This window comes from Dromiciops gliroides, chromosome 3 (assembly GCF_019393635.1).
Source record: "Dromiciops gliroides isolate mDroGli1 chromosome 3, mDroGli1.pri, whole genome shotgun sequence".
Lineage (NCBI taxonomy): Eukaryota > Metazoa > Chordata > Mammalia > Microbiotheria > Microbiotheriidae > Dromiciops > Dromiciops gliroides.
The window spans coordinates 484,147,223-484,172,370 of record NC_057863.1 but is presented as its reverse complement, the minus strand read 5'-3'; the positions used below and the strand labels follow the sequence as shown (position 1 = coordinate 484,172,370).

Below are 25,148 nucleotides of genomic sequence, written 5' to 3'. Positions count from 1 at the left end.
AATAGAAAAAACAACAGCACCAAAACCAAAAGAAATAGTATGGCTCATTCAGCATCTATACTCCACAGTTCTTTTTTTTTTTTCCTTGGATTTGGAGATCCTCTTCTATCATGAGTTACCTGGAACTCTTCTGTACCATTGCATTGGTGAGAAGAATATAGTCCATCACAGTAGATCAGCACTCAATGTTGATGATACTGTGTACAATGTTCTTCTGGTTCTGCTCATCTCACTCATCATCAGCCCATGCAAGACCCTCCAGGTTTCTCTGAACTCCTCCTGCTCATCATTTCTTACAGCACAATAGTATTCCATTGTATTCATATACCACAACTTGTCCAGCCATTCCCCAATTGATGGGCATCCCCTCAACTTCCAATTCCTTGCCACCACGTAAAGAGCAGCTATAAATATTTTTGTACATGTGGGTCCCTTTCCCCTTTCCATGATTTCTTTGGGAAAAAGACCGAAAAGTGGTATTGCTGGGTCAAAGGGTATGGACAGCTTTATCGCCCTTTGGGCATAATTCCAAATGGCTCTCCAGAATGGTTGGATCAGTTCACAGCTCCACCAACAATGCATTAGTGTTCCAATTTTCCCACAGTTTCTCCAACATTTATTATTTTCCTCTTTTTGTCATTTTAGCCAATCTGATAGGTGTCAGGTGGTACCTCAGAGTTGTTTCAATTTGCATCTCTCTAATCATTAGAGATTTAGAGCATTTTTTTCATATAGGAATTGATAGCTTTGGTTTCTTCCTCAGAAAACTGCCTGTTCATATCCTTTGACCATTTCTCAATTGGGGAATGACTTGGATTCTTATAAATTTGATTTAGTTCCCTATATATTTTAGAGATGAGGCCTTTATCAGAAGTACTGGCCACAAAAATAGTTTCCCAACTTTCTGCCTCCCTTCTAATTTTGCATGCATTGCTTCTGTTTGTACAAAATTTTTTTAATTTAATGTAATCAAAATCATCCATTTTGCATTTTATAATATACTCTATCTCTGGTTTGGTCATAAACTGTTTTCCTTTCCAAAGATCTGATAGGTAGACTATTCCTTTCTCTCCTAATTTACCTATGGTATCACCTCTTATGTCTAAATCGTGTATCCATTTTGACCTTATTTTAGTATAAGGTGCCCAGGCTTTCTTTAAGGTTCAGCTCACACCCTCCAGGAGACCTTTTGTGTCCCTTCCCTCCTACCTACCCCCTCTAGTTGCTGGTAATAACCCATAAAGTTCCCTTCCATCTCCTTTTTGTCTTGTATGAATGTTGTATCCTCTCTTAGAATGTCAACTTCTTGAGGTCAGGGACTGTTTTTGCTTTTTCTTCGTATCTCAAGTGCTTATCACATAGTAAGGACTGGAACAAGATGGCTCTGGAGGAAAGAGTGAGGATAGTGACTTTGCACAGGCCTCCCTCACTTAAATCCAATTCACTGAAAGTAATGACATCACCTCCCAATGTCATGGTCCTTTTTGAGAACAAATGACAAACAAGCAGGGAGTGCATTCCAAGCATGGAGTTCCAAGAATGGGGACACCAGTCCTGTCCTTTGCACAGAAATGGAAGATGAATTGTCATGTGTGAGAAAACAGCTGTGCCATTTTTCACTTGTGTCAAACTCTTTGTGAAGACATTTGCCATGTTCTTTAGCTCATTTTACAAATGAGGAAACTGAGACAAAAAAGGTTAAGTGACTTGCTCAGGATCACACAGCTAGTAAGTGTCTGAGGCCAGATCTGAACTCAGAAAGATGAATCTTCCTGAGATCTGGTCTAGCACTCTAGTGTACTTTGCCACCCAGCTGTTTGGTAAAAAAAAAAAAAAGAGAGGTCTTTTTTGGCTGTGTGGTAGAATATAGTAAAAGAAGTAATGTATAATCTGGCTGGACAGATTGGTTGGAGTCAGGTTGTGAAGTGTTTTAAAAACCAAACAAAAGAGTTTATATTTTATCCTAGAAGCAATAGGGACCACTTAAGTTTATTGAGTAGGGGAGTTACATCATTAGCTCTGAACTTGAGGAGGAAAAGAGGGACTGGATGGGGAAAGTAATTAAGCCATTGTTGCAATCTTTTAGCAGAGTGGTGATGAGGGCCTGAACTAAGTAACTAAGGTGGTGGTTATGAGAGTGGAGATGTCAGAAATATTGTAAAGGTAAAAATGGAAAAATCAAGCAACTCATTGGATACATGGGAATGGGGAGAGTAAGAAGCACTCTCAATAGAAACAGTGAAGTTTGGAAGAAAGTTTGGTTTGGGGGAAAATAGGATGACTACTTTTTGGGACTTGTTGAATTTGAGATGCCTATAAGGATATCCAAGTTCAAAATGAGTGGAGTTAGCTGCATGGATATTAAGCCCACTTGAGCAAGAAGCTCCACCTCTCAAATTTGTGTATTTTCAATGGCTGTCCCCCAGGCATGTAATGCTCTTCTCCTTGATGTTGCCTTCTAGCTTGTAAGCTTCCTTCAGGTCCCTCCATTTTCTACAGGATGCCTTTCCTTCGTAGGTTATCTACAATATATATATATATAGTTATTTGTGGTTGTCTCCTCCATTAGACTGTGACTACTAATAAAGCAGAGAATTTCACTTTGTTTTGACTTTCTTTGTATCCCCAGTACACAGTAAGTATTTAATAAATGGTTACTGAATGACTGGGCATTTTTTTCCTGGCTGTCCCCCAGGCATAGAATTCTCTCCTTCCTCTGCTCACCCTTTAAGTGGAAACTAAAACTAAAAGCTCATCTTTTGCTGGAAGTGTTCCCTAACCCTTCTTAATTCTGGCTCCCCCCTTCTTTTATTTCCTATTCTAATGCTTTGGAATTATTATTATATAATTATTGAGCACATTTCAATCATTTTAGAATTGTCAAAAGGAGGTCTGAGGAAGATCAGATCAATAATGGAGGCAACGTATGAGTACAAGTGCTACTGTCACAGATGAAATCGACAGGATTGATCTTATACGAGAAGACAGTGGGTAAAACTTGGGTGTTTACATGTACCATAAAGCACCTGCAAGCGTTCTTATTTTATATGTTTGTTTGTTGTATCTCCCATTAAACTGTGAGTTCTTTGAGGGCAGGGACTGTCTGTCTCTTGCCTGTTTTTGTATCCCCAGGCTTTAGCACAATGTCTGGCACATAGACAGTAGGTGTTTGACGGATGATGATTGATGATTGATTGACTGAATCGTTCTGGTGCACCGTTTCCTCATTTGTAAAATGAGGTTTGAGTAGATAACATCTAAAGTTCCTTCTTGTCTCCAAATTAGTGGTCCAAGGATTCTAATCCAGGAGCCCCGTTCTCAAACCTGCCCACGAATCAATAATATCAAGGTGGGGACGAGGGCACCTAATCCGAATGGCCACTCTGGGCGGGAGCCTGTCCCTTTAAGGCGCACGCTGCTGACGTCGCCCGGCTCCCGTCCCGTGGTGCACTGCGGTGTCTCGGCCGGCTCCCGCGCGGCGGCGTGCGCGGGCCCAGGGGTTGCGGCCGCTCGCTCCCTCTTCTTTCCCGCCCCCTTGTTGAGACCGCCGGCGCTCTTCGAAGTTCTCGCCCGCCAGCCCTGCCGGCCACTGTGGCGGGGAATGCTGCGGGTCCCCCGGCGGCGCTGAGACAAGAAACTAGGCCTAGGCCGGGGCCGGCCGGCTTCAGTTATGGCCACGGGCTTCTCTTTCGGGACGGGGACGCTGGGCTCCACGGCCACCGCCACGGCGGGCACCGGGACCGCAGGAGGAAGCTTCTCCTTCGGGACGGGCACCGCCAGGTAAGTCCACTTCCCCTCCGCAGCCGCGCGCCCCGCGGCTCCGGGCGCTCCGGGGCTCGCTTTGGCCTGGGGCCGGGCTCGGACCCGGGAATCTCCCCGGACGGTGCCCCCACATGTTCAGCTCTCCGGCCTGACGTCGGGCTCTTCTTTCGCCCCTCCCCCACCGCTCTCCGAGAATACGCGTCTCTCCGTGACCCTCCTCTTTCCCCAAGGGGAGCTTCTCTCTTTCCACTCGGCCCTTTTCCTCATCTTGGGCTGGGGCGGGGTGGGGGAGTTCTGGCGACTACTGTAGGGTTGCAGGCATTGCTTTTGTAGTCTTGGGGGGCGTGGAGGCAAAGGAAGGCAGCCTAAGTGATGGGGACTAGGGAACGATGGAGAGAATAATAGCTGATGACAGTAGGGACTGGGAAGGAATACCTGATTAGAATGGAAGTTCTTTGTATTTGCCTTTCTTTGTAACCCCAGCGTTGTAACCCCACGTAGCACAGTGTCTGACACAGAAAAAGCACTTATTAAGCATCCACTGTGTGACAAGTACTGTTCTCGGCGCTGGAGATACAAAGAAAGGGGAGGAAGGGTCCTAAAGGACGCATTATGATGGTAGGGACTACTAGTACCTTGATCATAGGGACCAGAGCAAGAATTCTTAACCTCTTTTGTGCCCTTTAGCAATCTGGTGAAATCTATGCATTCCTTCTCAGAATGATTTTAATGTATAAAGTAAAATTTGCAGGTGTAATGCTCTCCCCCCCCCCCCCCATCCAAATTCACTTAGAACCTGAAATCTGTCCTTAGATCTCAGATTAAGAATACCTCTTCTCTAGCAGATTTGATAAGGTGTACTAGGGGTTTGAGTCAGACTTTTTGGTTCCTTTTCAGATTCTGAAATTCTTAATGTTAATGAAGCCATCCTTTTAGTGGTCTTATCCTCCAAAATCAAAATCTCTTAAGAGGGCATAGACTATTTTTTTTCTTTCTCGTATCACCTACATCAACTACCACTAGTGTCCTGCACTTTGCTGCTCAGTTGTTTTCAGTCGAGTCTCACTCTGTGACCCCATTTGGGGTTTTCTTGGCATAGATACTGGAGTGGTTTGCCATTTCCTTCTCCAGCTCATTCTACAGATAAGGAAATTTAGGCAAACCGTGTTGAATGACTTGCCCCCAGGATCACACAGCTAATAAGTGTCTGAGGCCAGATTTGAATTTAGGAAGATGAGTTCTCCTGATGCCAGGCACTAGCTGCCCTGTTGTTTAGCTATGTTCTGCACAACAAGTGCTTAATAAAATGTTCTTGAATTATCCACCTTTATATTCCCCATAATGATTTGTCCATAGATAGGCACTGAATAGATTTTATAATAAAATAATAATAAATATTAAATATTATTTTTTTACCCAAGTTTAAATTGGAATTATTTACATTGTCTCTAATTCAGAATGCAAAATGAGAGTTATTGGTTTAGCACCTATGTTGGGACCAGGATTAATTAGACCTATGATTTCACTGGTATAGGGAACTCTCAAATGAAGAAATATGTACCAATGTAGGTTGGCACTTTCTTTGCAATTCAAGAGTCTTAAGAAAGTTACCTGGAGCACTGAGAGGCCAAATGATTTATTAAAGGTCACACAGCCAGTTTATGTGAGAGGCAGTATGTACACTCAGGTCTTCATGATTTCTGGACTAATTCTCTGTCACTGCCTCTCCAATTATATTTATGCTGCCACATATTTAATATTTTTGTTCACTAAGTTCTGGTTGCTACAGATATAGAGCCAGAAAAAGTCCATAAATAGTCAACTGAATTCAAGGTGATTGGTCCTAAAATTAGAATTCTGAAACCTAATAAAGGTGTTGATAGAGAGGGCTGTTGTTAAAGTATATAAAATAAGAAAGGATGTAGATTGGATGAACACTGATATTTCTCAAGTTTCTACGTGTTTTGGAGAGCTTGGGAAGGTGAGAAGGAGATACTGTGTTTGTATGTGGCTGACTTTGATGGGGGGCCAACTGAAATTTGTCCTTAATTGTAGATTTTCTTACCACCCCTAAATGGAGGAATACTAGAACCATAAAGTACCACTTGAAGGAAACTGAGTTAGTCCTATATTATTTTAGTACGTAATGAGCTTATGCAACTGAAGAGATAGTGTATATATAATGAACTACATCAGTAAATGTTTTAAATGTGAGTCCTCCAGTAATGGGAATCATAACAAACCTTCTCCTGTGTGATTCTTGTTCACATCCTCCCATAAATTCTTCATAGATAGGCCACCCAGTTTGGGGCTTTCTTGACTTCAGGTCTCTTGGCATTATGTATCTGGAAGTGTAGCAGGAGGGGACTGATGGACAGTAGATATCTAACATATTATTAAAGAAAATCTGGGATGTAGAAGATTGTGGATATCAACAATAAGGGCAATTACACTTTCCCACAAAACATCAGCAACTACCAGTCTAGGTAGTCTAATTTAGGAGAATCTAGTGTAGCATTTTTATTGTCGATAATGATGTGCTATAGTGGAAAGAGCATTGAATTTGGAGTAAGGACCTCTTTTCATATCTTGCCTCATTTATTTACTGTCTACATTTGCAATGCTGGGCAAGTCACTTAACATCTCTGGGCCTTAGTTTTCCCATCTCTAAAATGATGACATTGGACTAGATAGCCTCTAAGTTTCCTTCCGACCCTAAATCTATGATCTTATGTCATTCCTTACTTAGATCCTTGCCTCTCCTTGACAACCAGAAGTAAATGTTATCTCTATAGCATTTCTGGGAAATCAGTAAGTAATATTTTCTCCTTGATGTTGATTCATTTCTTTGGGAATGTTTTCAATTCTGGTTAGGCACAGCCCAGTTAAACAAATACATATTTATTAAGCACCCGCTAAGTGTATAAGAATTCTAGAAACCCGGAGTTAAGTAGCTGAATGAGGCAAAGTCCCTCCCAGTTTACAATCTAGCAAGAAAACTGACTCAAAGAGGTTGTAAATTGCCCATATTTGCAAACTTAATAAAGCATTTAACTCCTAGTGCAATATTTTCTACTATATCATGTCGTTCTTGAGTAACCTGCTGTCCATGAACTTGTTTTAAAAGATAAATTGTCTTTCAGTGTAGTTGATTCCCTTTGTAACCTATGTATTTTATTTTGTGCATTTAAAAACACTAAGTTTTCTGTTTATAATCTTCCCTGGATTGCCAAAATAGTTCGTGACACACACACAAAAAGGTTAATATGTGTTTTAAAGGGTGTTGAGAAATTCTCATCACAAAATCACCTTAGATGTACTTTAGTTTTAAAAACCTGCATATTCTGTCTGTGAGCAATTAGACGGTATGATGCCAGCCCCCAAATTTGGCTATTACTGATGTTTTCAGATGAAGGAAAACTCATTTTCCTAATTTCTTTCTTTTTCTTTCTTTCTTTCTTTTTTTTGGTGAGGCAATTGGGGTTAAGTGACTTGCCTAGGGTCACACAGCTAGTAAGTGTCAAATGTCTGAGGCCGGATTTGAACTCAAGTACTCCTGACTTCAGGGCGGGTGCTCTATCCACTTCGCCACCTAGCTGCCCCTATTTCTTTAAATTTTACTAATAATTTTAAATTATCCTCTTAAATGTTTGTCATCTTTACCATTTAAAGACCTACCTTTTAATCAGTGAAGTTGGCAGACCTCAGAATTCACCTTCCCCATCACTTACCAGAAATAGAAATCCCTTTTGTGCACTTGTCATTTAGCCTTTGCTTGAAAATCACTAACAAAAAGGAGGAATAGTTTCCTATAAAGGCAGCCCATTCCATTTTTTCAACTGCTCTTAGGAAGCTCTTTAGATTCAACCAAAATCTGCCTCTTCCTTTAACTTATAGGTAGGTATTGGTGCTAGTTCTGCTCCTGAGGTCAAGCAATATAATACCTATTCTTTTGAAAAATCCCTTAGGTATTTGAAGATATCAATTATGTCCCCTCCAAATCTCTTCTTCAGAATGACCCTCTCAACAAATGACCCTTTCAACTCTTAACCACTTTTTCTCCTTACTCTGGTCACTTTAGCTTAATGTACTTTGTATGATGTGCTCGGAACTAGGCATCATATTCTAGGTGTGGTCTGTCTAGGATAGAGTATGGCAGTACTATATAAGCAGTACCCTTCTTCTATTGGTTAACTCCCAACTAGGTTGTAAATTCCTTGATAGCTGGAACTATTATACTTGTTTTCTCCCAAGGCCTTCCACTGTGCCATGTTTGTGGGACATCCTAATAAAGGATTGATTGTGCCTAATATAAAATAACCTAAAGAAATATCTTTTCTCTGAGAAGGTAGACATAGAGAAGTATGTAGGTGTATTGGAAAGATAAATGAATTAGGAAGTTGGACCTTGATGACCTGTCAATCAGTAACATTTAATAAACTATTACTATGTGTCAGGCACTGTGCTAAGCACTAGGGATACAAAGAAAGGCAAAAGACAGTCCCAGCCCTCAAGGATCTTACAATCCAATGACCTCTGAGTTTATTTCCCCATCTGTAGAATAAAGGAGGTTGAATTAAATGGTCTTTAAGTTTTCTTCCTGCCTTTAATCTGAGCTGAAGACATACCAGGGAAACTGATTTCTAGGACTACTCCATTATAATAATAGTTCACTTTTTTGTAGTGCTTTAAAGGTTGCAAATCACTTTATATACTTTATTTTACTCATACATGCTGCTGAGAAGATGGAGAGAGATGAGCAGGATTTATTGGATTAAATGAAGTTGCATCTATTGTTTCTGTCCTATATTCCTCATTTTTTCCTCTACTGCTGCTGCAGGCCCCTTTTTCTAGTCCCTTAGTGGGTAGGCATCTCCATCTGCAAGACTCTTAAGACTTTGAAATTTTGGTAAGAGTATTTTAATAGCTGTGAATGGTGTTTACCGGTATCTTGTCTTTCTAAAATAAATGGAAAGGTTTACCTAGCTTTTGCTTTTAATAAGCTTGCAAAGAAGACTGCTACTCATAATAGCCTGATAGAATCAGTGGTGATAAGGCTCTCTTGTTCACTTTCCCTACCAGTTAGTAGCAAATGTTTTCTAAATGGGTGCTTTTGTCATTAAGCCATCTGCCACATCAGAGAAATGACAGACCACCCATTCACAAAACTTAGGGATCTGGAGCCAGATTTATTGAAGGATATTTAAGGTTCCGTCATTCTTTTACTCTTTGGCATTCCCAAGTTTTAGGCTAAGTGCTGACCCAGCTTCCTTGAAGTACAGCATATGGCCCTAGCTCATAGGATGAAAGCCGCAAAATGGCTTTCAATATTTCTCCTTATATACAAAAAAAATTTCCTGTGTGCCTGTTGTTTTGTTGATTTTTCCCATTTTCAAAATCCGTACTTTATGGAGGGCTCAGAGGTCTTAGGCCAAACTTTGGCTTATGAATTCAAGGATGGTGAGAAGAAATTATTAATCTACACATTTAAAAGAAAAGGTATTAAAATCATCTAATGCAAGTAATTTCTAATTATACTTAATAACAACATGTAAAAGAAATATAGAAGTTTGTTCATTCAGCATCTTCGCTAAGTTTCTACTTTCGCATTTCCATACTGAGTAGGTTTTGGCCAGAAAACAGATTCTTTCCATGTCCCTTATATTTTAAAAAATTATTTGAGCAGGAAGGGAAGAAATGAAACATTCTTATGCAAGTTATTTGTCAGCAGGAATAAAGAAAAGCATTGTTAACTTCCAGAAAGTTAAAATAATGTATTTGTGTATATATAAATTCATGTTTTAGTAAATATAATTTCTAACACAGCTGTCATGTTCTGATGCCTCCATTTTATCTTTTCCCTTTTTTTTCCCCCCTTGGTGGGGCAATGAGGGTTAAGTGACTTGCCCAGGGTCACACAGCTAGTTAGTGTCAAGTGTCTGAGGCCAAATTTGAACTCAGGTCCTCATGAATCCAGGGCCAGTCCTTTATCCACTGTGCCACCTAGCTGTCCCCCTTTTATCTTTTAAAAGCAAGTCAAGAAGTAGACTTGTAAGACTTTGTACTTTCTTGCAGGAAACTGAGGGTGGGTTTTTGTTGTTGTTTGTGTGTGTGTTTTGCCCCTCCACCAAGCAAATGTATTCCCTTTCTTGGAAGGAAGGGGAAGAATGGTAATAGAGAATGACTTTAATAAACAGTTTTAAAATCTGTATCTGTAATAAACTTGATGACTTGTAATAAACTTGGGACTATTTGAGAAGGCAAAATATTAGCTGTATATTAACTTAATAACATTTAGTAGTGACATAAATAATATTTTGGGGAGAACTTACTCCCATATGCAAGATCACAGAACTTAATCCTCTATATAAGGTCACAGCTATAGAAACAAAGGCTTCATCATAGAAAAAGGTATTGGAAATTTAGCAAACAATAAGATTTATATTTATTGCTATACTTATTTCTTATAATAAAAAAGGTAGATATTTAACTAGAGATTTCTAGAAGAGTGCTCATTTGCATTATTTTCAGATGGAAAGTAGTATGTATGTTTGTCTATCTCTGTATAGAATGAAACCCTATCTATCAGTTTCCTGATCATCATACTTGCCTTTAGTCACTGGTTGTCATAAAATAATTTCTGAGCTTTGAGTCATGTGGGAACAAGCCTTATTTATTACTGGGAAGTATAATTTTTCACATTATAGTACCTATCATTTTAAGATGGGTGAAGAAAACATAAAACAAGGATAGAGATAGCTAGATGGTGCAATGGATACAGTACTAGACTTGAAATCAGGAAAACCTGAATTCAGATCCTGGTGAAGACATTTATTAGATGTATGACCCTAAACAAATCACATAACCTTTTCCAACCTTAATTTGGCCTGTAAAATAACAATAATAATAGCACCTACCTTACAGGGTTTTTATGACTCTCAAATGAGGTGATATATGTTTATATACATGCTAACTGTTCTTAATTACTATGTAAAAACCTGATAAACAATATTGCTACATAAAATTTCCCTCTACACTTTTTAGTGGAAAATCTCACTCACACCACCGCCCCCTCCCCAAAAGTGTATATGTGGGTAGATTATAGTAATGAATATGATTTATAATCATATAGCAATAGACAGAGAAGACAGTGTAGAAACTTATTCCTGATCTATTCTTAAAGCCATTTTCTGTTTTTAATGTAATGAGAGTTGACGAATTAGATGGAAGAACTAAGAAAATAGGATGATGTGTGGTGCGCGTGCGCACGTGCATGCAATTCACACCATCTTCAGAAAGAAATTGATTCACAGAATTAATATGTGGTCTGTTTAAAAATGTGATTTTTTCAATCAGAAAAAGAACTGGATGCAAGAAATGTATTATGTAGTAGGCACTTTTGTGATAACTTCCTTTGAAATCTGAAATATTAATTACTAGAGACATTTTCTTTTATTAAATACAACATTGTATTCATATTGTTCTTCCTCGTTGATTTTTATCTCAGATTAATTCCTTCTTTCCAGTACCACTGTTAGTAACCTAGTTCTGACTATTTTCAGCCCTCTCATTTGGGTTACTTCAGTATTCTAATAAGTGGTTTCCCCTTCTTCTCTTCTTATCCTGTTCTTGCCCATATTATAATTGGTGTAATCTTTCTTCAACCTGTCCCTTTACACATCTGCCAAAATAATTGTAGTAATGGCACAGAATTTATCATATCAATATTCTGCTTTAAAACCTTTGATAATGCCCCATTGCTTAATTGTATTAAATTAAACTACATCTACTAGCCTGGCATTTATTACTTGGTGACAGTGGGTACCAGAGGATATTTGGGGGGAAAATATGGTTGTTCTTGTTGTATACAAAAATCTTCTTTTCCAGCCTTGTTTTTATGTTGTTTCTTTTCACATATGCACACATTTCCATCAAACTAGATTACCCCATGTGCCAAGCTCTGTGTCTTTTTTTCATACCACCTGTGGCTGTATTATACTGTTCTACTCTATCTCAGTCCTCAATCTCTTGAAATTTACCTCTCCTTGCTTAGCTCAGCCTCCCTAGCTGTTTTCCTGGCCTGAGATAATCTCTCTTTTTGGATCATTTGGTGGGTCCTTTAGCTTGCCTATACACTGACTGTCATCCCATTTGATCAGTGCAGAGAATTTCTGGTGAGGAAACTCCTTTTACTTTTGCAACTTGGCAAATGTTTAATTTATATATTCTTAGAGAATTGCTTAGGGTTCTTAAAGGTTAAGTGATTTGTCCAGGGTTACCCAGTATTATGGGACAGGAACTGGACTTGAACTCAGCTCTCAGACTCTGAGGCCAGCCCTCTATCCACCAGGTGTGTATGGCCTTCAAAACTTGCAGGTGCATCTGAACAGATTAAAATGTAATTAGAAAATATTTAACAAGCTAAATAAAAATACAGTAGAACACAGATAATGGGAATTTGTAGTTTTCTAAGTTAGTATGCTGCCTGCAAAGATCTCTTTTATTTGAGTTTGGCACCACTGCACTACACACATGCTACTGTACTCTTATATGTTTATTATAGTCTAAATTATATATTTCATTTTTATCATTAGCTTATGGTTCCAACTAGATTGTGGGAGAAAAACTAGATTAGTTCTTGAAGGACAAGACCATGTCTTTTTCATCTTTGTGTCTCCCACCATTTAAGAGTGCTATGTATGTAATAGGTGTTAGATAAATGTTTGGTTGAATTGAATTGTTTATTATGTTTATCCTGAGAGCAAATTTGCATCATGGAGATGGACATGCATGTGTATCCCTCTCTGTATATCTGTCTCTGTATATATTTTAATTAAACTACTTCATTAAAACTGAATTCGTCAGTAATTGTTCTTTCAGGATTTGTATTTAAGGTTAAAACTTGTATATGATATGCCAGAATGAAAGAACACATTGGAAATTATAAATCTCACTTTCCCTCTCATATCTGATAGTCTGTTATTCTATCGTATTGACTAATGACCTTTGTTTTGTGTTTTTTGTTTTGTTTTTTATTATTAAGTAATAGCGCCTCATCTGTAGGACTCAATTTTGGGTCTCTTGGAAGCACAGCAAATCCAACAACTACAACTGCTACTTCTGTGGGTTTTGGAACTGGACCTTTTGGTTCAAAATCTACAACAGGGTTCACTTTAGGAGGCACTAATACAGGTAGGGATAATTAATTTTTAACTATGTATTTTATACAGATTTAGAAATTAAATCTCAGCCTTTATGCATGTTAATTCTGACCCCCTTTCCCAGCTCTGTAGTACATATTTCTGTTCACATGTTTTGTAGTTGATTGATGATTGCTCATATATACTCCAGCAAGAGATATATTGGGGGGAATGATATTAATAGGCACTGGTGGTTGGGGGGGAGGGGTCAGAGTAAGAAAAGGGAAGGAGAAAAAAATCTATCTACTCAGCTTAGACCTGCTGAAAAGATCCCAGTGTGCATGAATGCTGTCATAACAGTAGATTGCTGGAGTTAGAACCCAAGATTAGACAGTTACTTCTAATTTAAGATGAGGCACTGCAGTGGAGTAGAGCAGGGCTCATTAGTCTCCAGGCATGGCTCATAGAAATAAATGACATAAGACATGTCTCTTCTTAACTGGGTAGATGTGGTGATCATTAATTGGTCATGATACCTCAACAATATTGGAAGTTACTACTGGCATAGTTGTTCTCAGTAATTGCACAAAGGGATGTCTATGCGTACATTGAAAGATTATGGCCTGTCCAATGGATCAAAAGTGGTACTTTCTTTAGATGTTGTGCGTGGGAGGTTTAACTTCTGATTTAACATAAAATTATGTTTTACAATTAATGAATTTTATAAGCAGTTTTTTTTCCCCTTCTGTTAATAGTGGTATTTATGGGGAAATGATTGGAAATTCTGGCAGTATTTGGCTGGTTTAGCTGGTATAATGTTTATATTGAATTTTACACTTCATCTTCATAGTTTGGTGAGATTTTTTTTACTTATGTAAGTTTAGTTTCTTTCTTTCTTGGGGGGCAGGGCAATGAGGGTTAAGTGACTTGCTCAGGGTCATACAATTAGTGAGTGCCAAGTGTCTGAGGCAGGATTTTAACTCAGGTCTTCCTGAATCCAGGGCCGGTGCTTTATCCACTGCACCACCTAGCTGTCCCCATAGGTTTAGTTTTGTGTCATAATTTCTAAACATTTAGTTTCAGGAAATAGGTAAAGAATATAAGACTATAGTGAAAGGGAACTTTAGTTCACCTTTGGGTTTTGACATATTGGGCTATTAGCTCATGACAGTGAAGACAAATGAAGATCTGAACCCCAGAGGGTTAAGTGACTTATCCAAGGTCATAAAGCAATAAAATGGTAACCAGGATTGGAATGAAAATTCTCTTATTCCAGCCCCAATACTTTTTCCAAGTTAAAGCTGCACGACTCTGCTAGAGCAAGTGAGAATATTTATTTTACCATTTATGCCTTTGATTGTTAACTTGAAACAAAATTTAATGCTGCATATTTGGAATGTTCAGAAACTTGAAGTTAGTTTTCAACTGTGGGTATACACCAAGGTATATGAACCTAGGTTCTCTTCACTTTTCTTCTTTTCTTCACTGGATACATTTATTAGTCTCATGTGTTTAATTATCATCTTTATGCAGATGACTCCCAGATTGATAAATCCAGCCCTTAATCTCTCTCCTGAATCCTAGGCCTCTATCACCAACAGCTAATCGGATATTTTGAATTGATTGTTCTTGTTAGCATCTCAAACTCAATGTGTCTCAATCAACTCTTTCTGTTCCCCTCTTCTAAACTTCCCTATTTTTGTTAACTATCCTTGCGGTTTGAAACCCCATAGTCATCCTTGACATCTCTTTCCTACCCCCTACATTCAGTAAGTTGGCAAATTCTAATCCTACCACCCATAGCCTTTCCCAAGTCCATCCCCTTCCTTCTACTTCACGTGACCATACTTAGTTGAGCCCCTCAACCCCTTTACCTGGATTATTGCAGTAAATTCTTAATTAGTCTCCTTGACCCAAGTCTCTCCTCTCTGTTATCCCCGTACAGCCATTAAAATGGTATTAAAACATGATTTGATCACATTATTCTCCCAATCTATATACTCTAGGGGCTTGTCTCTTTAAGATAAACCACAGTTCCTCCATTTGGCATCTAAATTCCTGTATAGACCACGAGTCTTTCCTAACTTTCCTGGCTTATTAGAGATTACTACCCTCATTTACTTTGTGGTTATGAAAATTGGCCTTGCAAATCACTTTGTAATTTCTCCAAAGCTTAGCTCAAGGACCACCTTTACATGCAGCCTTAGCTTCTAGGGTTTTCCCTCCAAAATTACTTGGCATCCAAATTACCTTGTATGTTTTATAAATGCTTAGATGTGTATATTGTTTTACTTCTATCTTTGTATCCCTAGTGCTTAAAGCAGCACAGTGCCTGACCTGTTAGTGGATACCTAAGAAGTGCTTAATGGTTGCAGTAAAGAAGGATTTTGTATAATATTCAATCAGTATATATTCAAACCAAGCCCTTTGCTAGGTACTGGGAATACAAATTTTAGAAAATGAACAGTTCCTGCTTTTAAGGGCCTTATTACTATGTTCCAGTGCAATGACATGATTAAGATAGTATTTTTCTTGTAGATCATCCCAAGTCTTTTACTGGTGCACTGTGAATAGAGTGTGAGACTTACAGTCTAGAATTCCTGGGTTCCAATCCTTCTCAGACTCTCAACATTGTGTGACTCTGTGCAACTCATCACCCTGCCTTGGTTTCCTCATCGGTAAAATGGGAATAATATCTGTAGCACTAATATCAAGGGTTGCTATGAAGCTCAAAGAGGATTAAAATGTTTTTGCAAACTTTAAAGCAGTATATAATTATAACTAATCATCATCATTATTAATTTTTAAATTCTATCTCTCTCTCTCTTTTTTTTTATCCCTAGGAACATCAACGACTCTAGGTACAGGATTAACTCTGGGTAAGAGCATTTTGGCAATAGATCTGAAACCAATGGCTTTATTGAGTTTAACCCCTTGACCATGATTGGGATGACCTTCCTGCAACCCCGCTTAAGCTGCCACTCTTAGAGCTGGAGATGTATGGAATGATGAAAAAGCAAAAATAACCTAACCAATAAGTCTTTTGATTGTTCACAGAATCTAGGGATGGTTTTTTTTCTGTTTAATTGCCTTTCATAGTTTTTAAAATGAAAAATTTTTAAACATGCTACTGCATGAGTTATTTCAGAGACACAGCTTTAATGGGAAAAAACTTTATACCTAAAAATCATAAAACTTGGCACTGGCAACTAAAATGGTTGAAGTTCATTTTCTCATTTATATAATAAGGGGATTGAATTTTAGTGCCAGTCTTGACCTGTATGCCTGATTTCTGGCTCACAGCCCTCCTTCACTCTATACCCTCCCCCACTGTATGCACACACATACACTCATTCTGTGGTGAATTGGGCCCGTAGTCCTGTAAGTTCTGAGATATGGTCACTTTTTAATTTAGTATCATTAGCAGCAGATATACTTTGGGAAGTAATATATAGTGGATATACTTCTGGGCTTGATAATGATAATCTGAGTTCAAATCTTTGAAATTTGTTACTTTCTCTTGGCTTTAGGTTCTCTATCTGTAAAATGGGATATTAATATATCCATAGTACTACCTTACAGATTGTTGAGGCTCAAATGAGATCAAGTATGTAAAGTGTTTTGAAAAATTTAAAATACTACATAAATGTTAGTTATCATTATTACTTTACCCATGTTGCACTCCAGTTTTTTGGTATGGACATGAGCAGCTTATAGCACTTACTGTTTCAAGTGATAATTCAAGTGGACTTTCAGTGACATTCTACTATTTTCCCATAAAAATGGACCTTTTCCTTCTCTCCTAGCAATTTCTTAATCCCTTCAGTGTTACCTTTTCTTACTATAGTCCCCAGGGCTAAAACGATTATCAAAACTTTGTTATAATATGGTCTTATCTATTTTGATCAAGGGGAGCATTCACAAAGATCCTTTCAGATTGCAAGTCTGTGGCTTTACTTTCCATCTCTGTCCATATTGACTTACTTCTTTAGCCTCTCATGACAAAATACCTTGGACTTTTTCTTCCTGCTTACTATTTTCCTTGCTGGTTTTCACTAGTCTTCTTGCTGAATTATTAGATAACTACTGTTAAGGAGTTTGATTTTATACACAAGTGTATTGCTTGTGCATACATAGGCCCTTGATTTTCTTTTCTTTTCTTTCTTTCTTTTTTTTTTTTTTTTTTTGGGTGAGGCAATTAGGTTAAATGACTTGCCCAGGGTCACACAACTAGTTAGTATCAAGTATCTGAGGCCAGATTTGAACTCAGGTCCTCCTGAATCCAGGGCTGGTACTCTATCCACGTGCGCCACCTAGCTGCCCCAGCCCTTGACTTTCTCATAATAAATTGGTTATTTACCAATTTACTTGAAGGTTTATAGAATGTTTTATCTGGATAAATAAAATGGGTATCATTTCTTCTCCCATTTTGCAGATGAGGAAACAGGTTCATAGAGATTAAATGATTTTCCTTCTGGTCACTTGGCTAGTGATTGTCAAAGCCAGGATTCAAATTCAGATCTTCTGACTCCAAGATCCATGTTCTTTTGACTACCTTGCAGAGACAGTGACTGCAATAACTGGGATTTCTGTCCTGCTTTAAAGCTTACAGAGTGCTTTATATGCATTATCTCATTTGATGCCTAACCTATGGTTGGCACTTAGTAATGCTATTGGTCACATCAGTCCATGATGAAGGACTCCAGGTGCTATTATACCCATTTTACAAATGAGAAAACTGACAGGTCTAAATGTCAAATATTTCTATAACATCACGAAATATTTTTATTACAGGAACTCCTGCCACTACATCTACAACAACAACAACAGGTTTCAGTTTAGGATTCAGTAAACCTGCAGCTTCTGCTACACCATTTGCTTTACCTGTTACTTCTACCTCAAGTGGCCCTCTCTCTCTTTCATCTGCCCTTACATCAACTCCAGCAGCAGGTAAACTCATGGCAGAAATACAAGTTGCATTAAATTGAAATAAGGTTTATTTTCATTTGGTTAAGGACTATAAATACTCATTTTAAGGAAACTATGTGAAAACTAGATTTTATGAAATATGTAAAATAGGCAAATTTGGCAAATATGTATATACATATGTGTGTATGTATGTACAGATAGATATAATTTTATATCTCTAAATTAACCTTTTGGGGAGAGGAAAAATCAACATTATTTAATTTTAAGTGGCAGTAGCAGACTTGAAAGTTTGTCTTTTGTTCCTAGGAACAAGTTTAGTAATTAGTGTGTGTATATGGCATTTAGATTAACTAATAACAAGAATGTATGTTTAGTCATTCCAGCACAGCAGTGCTGGAAAACAGTTTTCTGTATTTTGGATTTATAAGAGCAACTTGTTATTCTAGTCACTGTGTTATAAATACATAAGTGCTAATATTTTAAATGTTGTCTACCAAGGAATAAATTATTTTTTAGCTTAACTTGAAAACTATTGCCCAGAGAGGAATCTATACCCATTTTAATGTGATTTTATTCATTTAGGAGTAAGGTTATGTTTACTTTTCAAGAAAAATCTATAGTCTATGAAGATAGAGTTTCTTCTTGATGCTTACCCTATCTTTTTTTTATTGCAGCTTCCACGGGCTTTTCTTTAAATTTGGGTACAACACCTGCCACAACTACAACTTCATCAACGGGGCTTTCTCTAGGGGGAGCCTTAGCTGGTTTGGGAAGTTCTCTTTTCCAGAGTACAAACACAGCAACATCAGGTGATTGTCTACTTTCAAAATTTATTTCCTTTTCAAATGTTAAAGATTCAGTATTGAAATAATTGGTTTTTCTCTTATCCTCAATTTCTATTTTGAGCAGGTTTATTTTCTGAGAGCTTTAGAGTCTGTATTTACTTTTTTTTTTTTTTTTTTTTTTTTTGGTGAGGCAGTTGGGGTTAAGTGACTTGCCCAGGGTCACACAGCTAGTGAGTGTCAAGTGTCTTAGGCCAGATTTTAACTCAGGTCCTCCTGAGTCCAGGGCCAGTGCTCTATCCACTGAGCCACCTAGCTGCCCCTTGTATTCACTTTTTTTCTTTTCTTTTCCTTGTATTCTCTTTTAACATAAAACTTGAAAATAGTTTTATTTGTAACTTAACTGTAGCATTTTTATTATTGAGCATATTGGCTTTATTTTTAAAATGCAATTTTTTCTGTTTTCTCAGCATTTATCGAACAGCTAGTGGTATGCCAGATACTAAATGTAATATACAAAACTCTGTTTGAGGAGATTCCTAACACCACATGACTAATCTCTAATTTCTCTTTAAATTGGGGCATTTAATTTTAATGCTTTATGGTTTTTGTTACCTCATTCCATGTTATTTTTTAAATCACTCTAGTATTAGAGAGCTGAGTTCACTGGGCGTGTGTGTTTAATGTTCTACATGTCTGCACTAAGTATCAATATCTGGTTATTATGTTAAATAGCATTCTTTTGTAGATTGATTACAAACTGGTTAGTACACTTCGCAGAAGAAAGATTTTGAAATGGTGGTGATGCCGACCAAATAATTTTTCCTTCTTCATATTGCTCTTGCAACAACACTATTATCATCCTCACCAAACTTTTCCTGGCTGTTCTTAATCTGTCTGGTAGATATTCATTCTAAAATTAGCTTAAATGCATTTGAAAATACCCAGGCAAATAGAAAGGATAGATAAGTTATGCTTCATTCATTTGGGGTTTGTTTCCCTGGTGGTTTGGGTGGGGTTTTTTTGGTCTTCTCTAATTTTTCTTGGATTCTTGGGTTTGTGGTTATGATTGTGATCATCTAAAGCAGGACTTTTAAAACTTTTTCCACTCATCACCCCGTTTTGCCAGGGAAAGTTTTATGTGACCCACCCCCCCCACCCCCCCCCCGTATATAGGTACATAAAATTAGGCATACGTAACTTTTTACTGTTGCCAAATTTTTTTTGCGACCTGCACATCATTATGTGTCCCCTAAATGGGGTCGTGGCCCACAGTTTTAGAGGCTAGGATCTCATGATAGTGCTTGATTTTTTTTCAGTAGAAGGCTTAAAATGGGGGCAGCTAGGCGGTGCAGTGGATAGAGCACCGGCCCTGGAGTCAGGAGTACCTGAGTTCAAATCTGGCCTCAGACACTTAACACTTATTAGCTGTGTGACCCTGGGCAAGTCACTTAACCCCAATTGCTTAAAATCGTCTTGAAAGGGGCAGTTGCCATGTAGCTTAGTGATACACCTTTGTACATACACACACATAAATACACATACATACAGCATAGGTTTAAGTAGAGAGAGAGTAAGTCAGTATGATGCCTTAAATTTTTTTCTATTTGATAGCTAATTTTCATTGATTAAAAATTACTAATGGTAAGAATTTGGACTCGGAGGACTTGGGCTTGAATACAGGTTCTTTCACTAACCATCTGTGTGACTTTGTTACTCAACTTTTCTGGGCTTCAATTTCCTTATCCTAATTGATTGGGTTGGGCTAGATGACCATTAAAATTTCTTCAGGCTCTAAAGCTATGATTTTATGATAAAGTGAATTAAATTTTCAGTTATTTTAGAAGGTCCAAAATGCTTTTTATAATATTGAAATGTAAGATTGCTGAATTACCCGTTATAAGAAAGTTAAATAAATATACTTTTGTTAGCAACAAGTGAAATAGTTTTATGCTCGTGGATTTGTGATCTTATCGATATGGATATTGCCATCAGTATTTAGCAGGGTGTATCGTATATAGAGGTGTCCAGCCTTCAAGTTGGGAAGACCTGTGTTCGGGTTCTGCTTCTGACACATACTTGTGTTACCATGGCCGAGTTGTTTTCTTCTCATTGCCCCAGGAAAAACTCTGAGAAAGTCATAATCTACATACATGGAGGGAGTTTCCATACAGGCCATCAAGTACACTGAAGAACTCAACAGTCTAAAGGGAACCTTCCCTCTATCTGCCCCAAATTCAAAGTAACTTCAGTTTCACAAGAAGTTACTTCATTCCTTTGTGGTAAAATTGCTGAATAATCTAAACCCATTTTGTTGAAATTTCATTTTTCCTGAACATATTCTATACAGTGTTTATCTTATCTCTGATTTTAGCTAGTTTTCCTTGTCCTTTCATTTGTTTCTCCTAAAAGTCAAAGGCAGAAAAGTAATGTTCAGATTAATAAGTATTTTGCTCTGCAATATTTATACAGTATTTTTAGGACATCTTTTTCTTTACCTATCATTTTGTAGGACTTGGACAGAATGCACTGGGCTTAACATTGGGAACTGCTGCCGCTCCTTCAACTACTGGCAATGAAGGTCTTGGTGGTATAGATTTTTAGTAGCTCTTCAGATAAAAAGAGTAAGTATCGTCTTTTTATGTCAATTGAATTCATATTTAGGGGAAAGTAGTACAGTAAATTTGGAATCCAAACCACAAAACCAATCAGTAAAAATGCTCTATGAGTGTAAGTAGAATATGAGCTATAGTTTAGGCTCAGTTTATACTATTTTTACTTTGTTTTTCCCTGATTTCATTAACATTGAATTAGGTAACAAAATTCGGGGTTTGAATGTACAATCAATGAAAAAAAATCAGATCTCACATATAGGAAAATACTTTATTACCCATTATAAATTTACTAATTAATGACCAAACTCAAAGCCTGAGACTTAGTTTTATGATGAAGTCAGTATCTGGTTAGAGTGCCATTATGTAAGGAGCTGTAGTGTGGGACGTTTTTAATGGTACTTTTATAAGTGAACATATTTGAATGATATAAATTTTACTTTCTTGTGATGTGCAGATTTTAATTTTGTGGCAAGTCAAGCAGATGTACCCCATGAACTTTGAGTACTTCACCATAATACTATGTAGGAAGGTAGGACCAGAACAAGGACAGAAATAGATATTAAAAGCTTGCTTTGGACAATAAATGCCTTATCTCAGAAATATTCTAACCAAATAGATTTAAATTCAGAAAATCTAATAATATTGGGCATTTGCTGATTTCAAATGGAGTCAAGACTTTAGTTTCACTACCTTAAAGTATATGTGTTTATTCAGAGATTCAGATTGCTAGCATTTTTTAAAAGTTCTAATACTTGTTTTTGGAAATGATATATATAAATTCTTACATAATACTTTAATTTTTTAGGTGATAAAACAGGAACAAGACCAGAGTAAGTAGTTTTTATTTTTCAGAAAGGAAAAAAAAATCTAAAAAAGATGTTTCTTAGTCAAAAAATTTAGCAGGTGGATCATAAGGTCTGGAAATAAGATGAATATTTTTCTATTCACTTTGAAAGTTATTTACATCCTTGTTTTCTTCTTTCTAAAACTGCATAATAATCTAAGTTGGTAAAAACAAGCCTAATGCTGTTTAAATCCTATAATTATCTATGATTGTTCTCTTCAAGATTTTCATTTGCTTTTCATTGTCTAATGAATAAACATCAAGCTTAGTCTTTCATTCAGGTTCCTTCATACTGTCTCCAACCTGTCTTTCTAGCGTTATCACTCTTTTTTTTTTCTTTTGTTGAATATCTTTTGCTGTCTTTTTCTTTATCACTCTTTTTTTTCTTTTGTTGAATATCTTTTGCTGTCCTTTTTCTTTTTTTTAACATCACCCCAGATTTCCCTGTTCCCACTTTATTTCTAGTTCTTCGCTACAACAAAAAAATATTGCAATCAAAATTTTGGGTGAATGGGGAGACTTTCTTTTGGCTACTGACATCCTTGGGGCATATGCTAGCAGTGGAATCTCTGGGTCAAAGAGTCGGAACCCTTGAGTTATATTTTTTTAAACATAATTGAAAATTGTTTACTAGAATGATTATACTAATTCATATCTTTACCATCAATGCATTCGTAAAGCTGGAGACTTTTCACAACCCCTCCAACATTGACTATTTTCATCTTTTTTCTTTTGCCAGTTCTCTGGTATGAGTTTGGGAGACCTCAGAGTTTGTTTTGAGGTTCATTTTTAATTTTAGTAATTATACTTTATACATATATATCTTATATATATATATATATAGTAGTATATATATAGCATGATATAAGAGTAAATCCACAAAAATCATCTATATTTGATATTATTACCAATGAACAGCAAAAAAAGAAAAAACAGGAGTGGAAAAGGAACATTAACAACAGCAAAGGACAAGCGATATTAAATATTTAGGCCTCTAATTTTAGAGACTAGATGAGCCTAATATTAAAGTGGTTGAGGAAGGACCCTCTGTTCAAATTCTAACTGTTTACTTGATGGCATGTGTGAAAATGAGACAGAGCAAATGGCCTCAAAATCCCTTCTAAGAACTATAAGTGTGTAATGTCTATGACTTACATGAAGCTGAAAACTGTTCACAATAATTTTGACAGATTAGGAAAGAACTGAACACATGGGGGAAACAAAGTCCCCCCCGTGAAATGGTTAGGTCAAATGGATATATAAATGTTAATGCTTTTCAAATTATATTGTAGCTTTAATGAAAATGCAACTTGAATCACCAATAGAGTAATTTCTAGACTTAAGAAAAAGAAAACAAAATTCATATAGAAGTGTAAATGGGCAGGAATTACCAAGGAATTATGAGGGAAAATTAACGGTGGTTACTTTGCTAATTTTCAAAATAGTCTTTAGAGTGGTAATAACAGATATTTTGTGTACTGGACAAAGACAGGAAAATAGATCTCATTTCTGCAGTTGTATAGAGAATCCAGATTTAGAGCCATTGTACATAAATGATTAGTGGTTGGATAAGCTCAGAATTGGGGAAAACGAACATTGGGACGAAGAATAAAAATTGTGGAAAAATTGGATAGGGGGTTGAAAAATAGGTTGGGATTCACACCTTGCTTTACCTCATGTATTAGAATAAATTCAAATTTGATCATTGATATAAATATGATAAAATTATTTTTATGTGTTTGTTGGATCAAATTCGTTTGAGAAATTGGACTTATTGTTTAAATCAGAACTCGTCATCCTGGCATTCAAATAGCTCTTGAAACCTGGCTCTCTTATTATTCAATTTTTATCTATCTCCTTCAATATTCTTAACAGATCTTTTCCTCGAGTCTTGTTGGCATTTTCAGTAGCTTCCTTCTTCTTCACCCAAGTCTCCAATCTCTGTTTATAACAGCTTTAATGTTGTTTTTTGGTTTTTTCTGTCCGTCCCACCCCCCCACCCCCCAGGACAATGGGGGGTTAAGTGCTTTGCCAAGGGTCACACAGCTAGTGAGTGTCAAGTGTCTGAGGCTGGATTTGAATTCAGGTCCTCCCATATCCAGGGCCATTGCTTTATCTACTGTGCCACCTAGCTGCCCCAAGCTTTATGTTTTTATTCTAAACTTTGAGTGTACCTCTGCATTAGCTAATTCATATAACTATAGCTTATGTTTTTATTCTAAAGCTTTAAAAAAAGTGTTTCTCCTGTGACCATTTCTATGATTTTGTTGTTGTGAAATGGAAGTAGAAACAGCTATGGGATTCTATTTGTATGCCAACAACAAAGAACTTATTGATAAAGTGCTGATCTTACAAATGTCTTAGCAGTTAATAATTGTAAAGTTATTTAAAATTCTTCCAGGAAAAGGTACTATGTAAATGGATAGTATTGTGATCATGACAATGCATATTCTTATATGATATTTATTTATCTGTCTTTGAAGAAGTTTCAAATTTCCTTTATCTCTTTGGTTAAAATAAATGTATGGTGTTTTTCTTAGGGATAGTAAAGCACTGAAGGATGAAAATCTACCTCCTGTAATTTTGCCAAGATGTTGAAAATCTACAGTAAGTGTCTAATTAAAATTAGAAATGTTGAGCATTTAAATCCCAGTTTGAAATATTGTAAATTGAAAATCTGTTTTTCCTGAAAATTTGCAGTTGAACAAAAACTTAAGTACTGAAAAGAAATTTAAGCAGTGGAGGATTGGAAGCAAAATATGCCTGTTCTGCTTGGGATTTTATAGTATAGAGAGGTTTATACTCAGTTGCTCTAAAAGCAGGGCTTATTGAAAATATACAAACCAGCCTAATGTTTGAAGAATATTGAGAATTCAAGCTCACTGACTGCCTTACTGTTACCTGAGCCCTTCCCTATTGGTTCCTGATGTGAGAAATGAAGCAGCATAAACACTGATCCTAAACCACTACCTTTGTCCAGAACTTTGCAGGCCACTCACTGGGCTGGGTCAGTGAGAGTCCGCATTTTGTACTCTGGAACACAAAAAAAGGAGGTGTCAGGCTTCACAAAATGCTG

At 37.1% G+C, this 25,148-nt stretch overlaps 1 protein-coding gene across 1 annotated transcript in view; it reads left to right on the top strand.

Moving 5' to 3' along the window:
* Positions 1-3,463: 3,463 nt before the first annotated feature.
* NUP58 (nucleoporin 58) overlaps positions 3,464-25,148 on the top strand; it is a 58,264-nt gene continuing 36,579 nt past the window's right edge. Inside the window, 10 exon segments of the mRNA XM_043995505.1 lie at positions 3,464-3,780; positions 12,806-12,954; positions 15,746-15,781; positions 17,697-17,852; positions 18,506-18,640; positions 21,126-21,211; positions 21,213-21,237; positions 22,034-22,058; positions 24,613-24,655; positions 24,657-24,679. Coding sequence (XP_043851440.1) covers positions 3,671-3,780; positions 12,806-12,954; positions 15,746-15,781; positions 17,697-17,852; positions 18,506-18,640; positions 21,126-21,211; positions 21,213-21,237; positions 22,034-22,058; positions 24,613-24,655; positions 24,657-24,679 — 788 coding nt within the window. The 5' untranslated portion in view covers positions 3,464-3,670.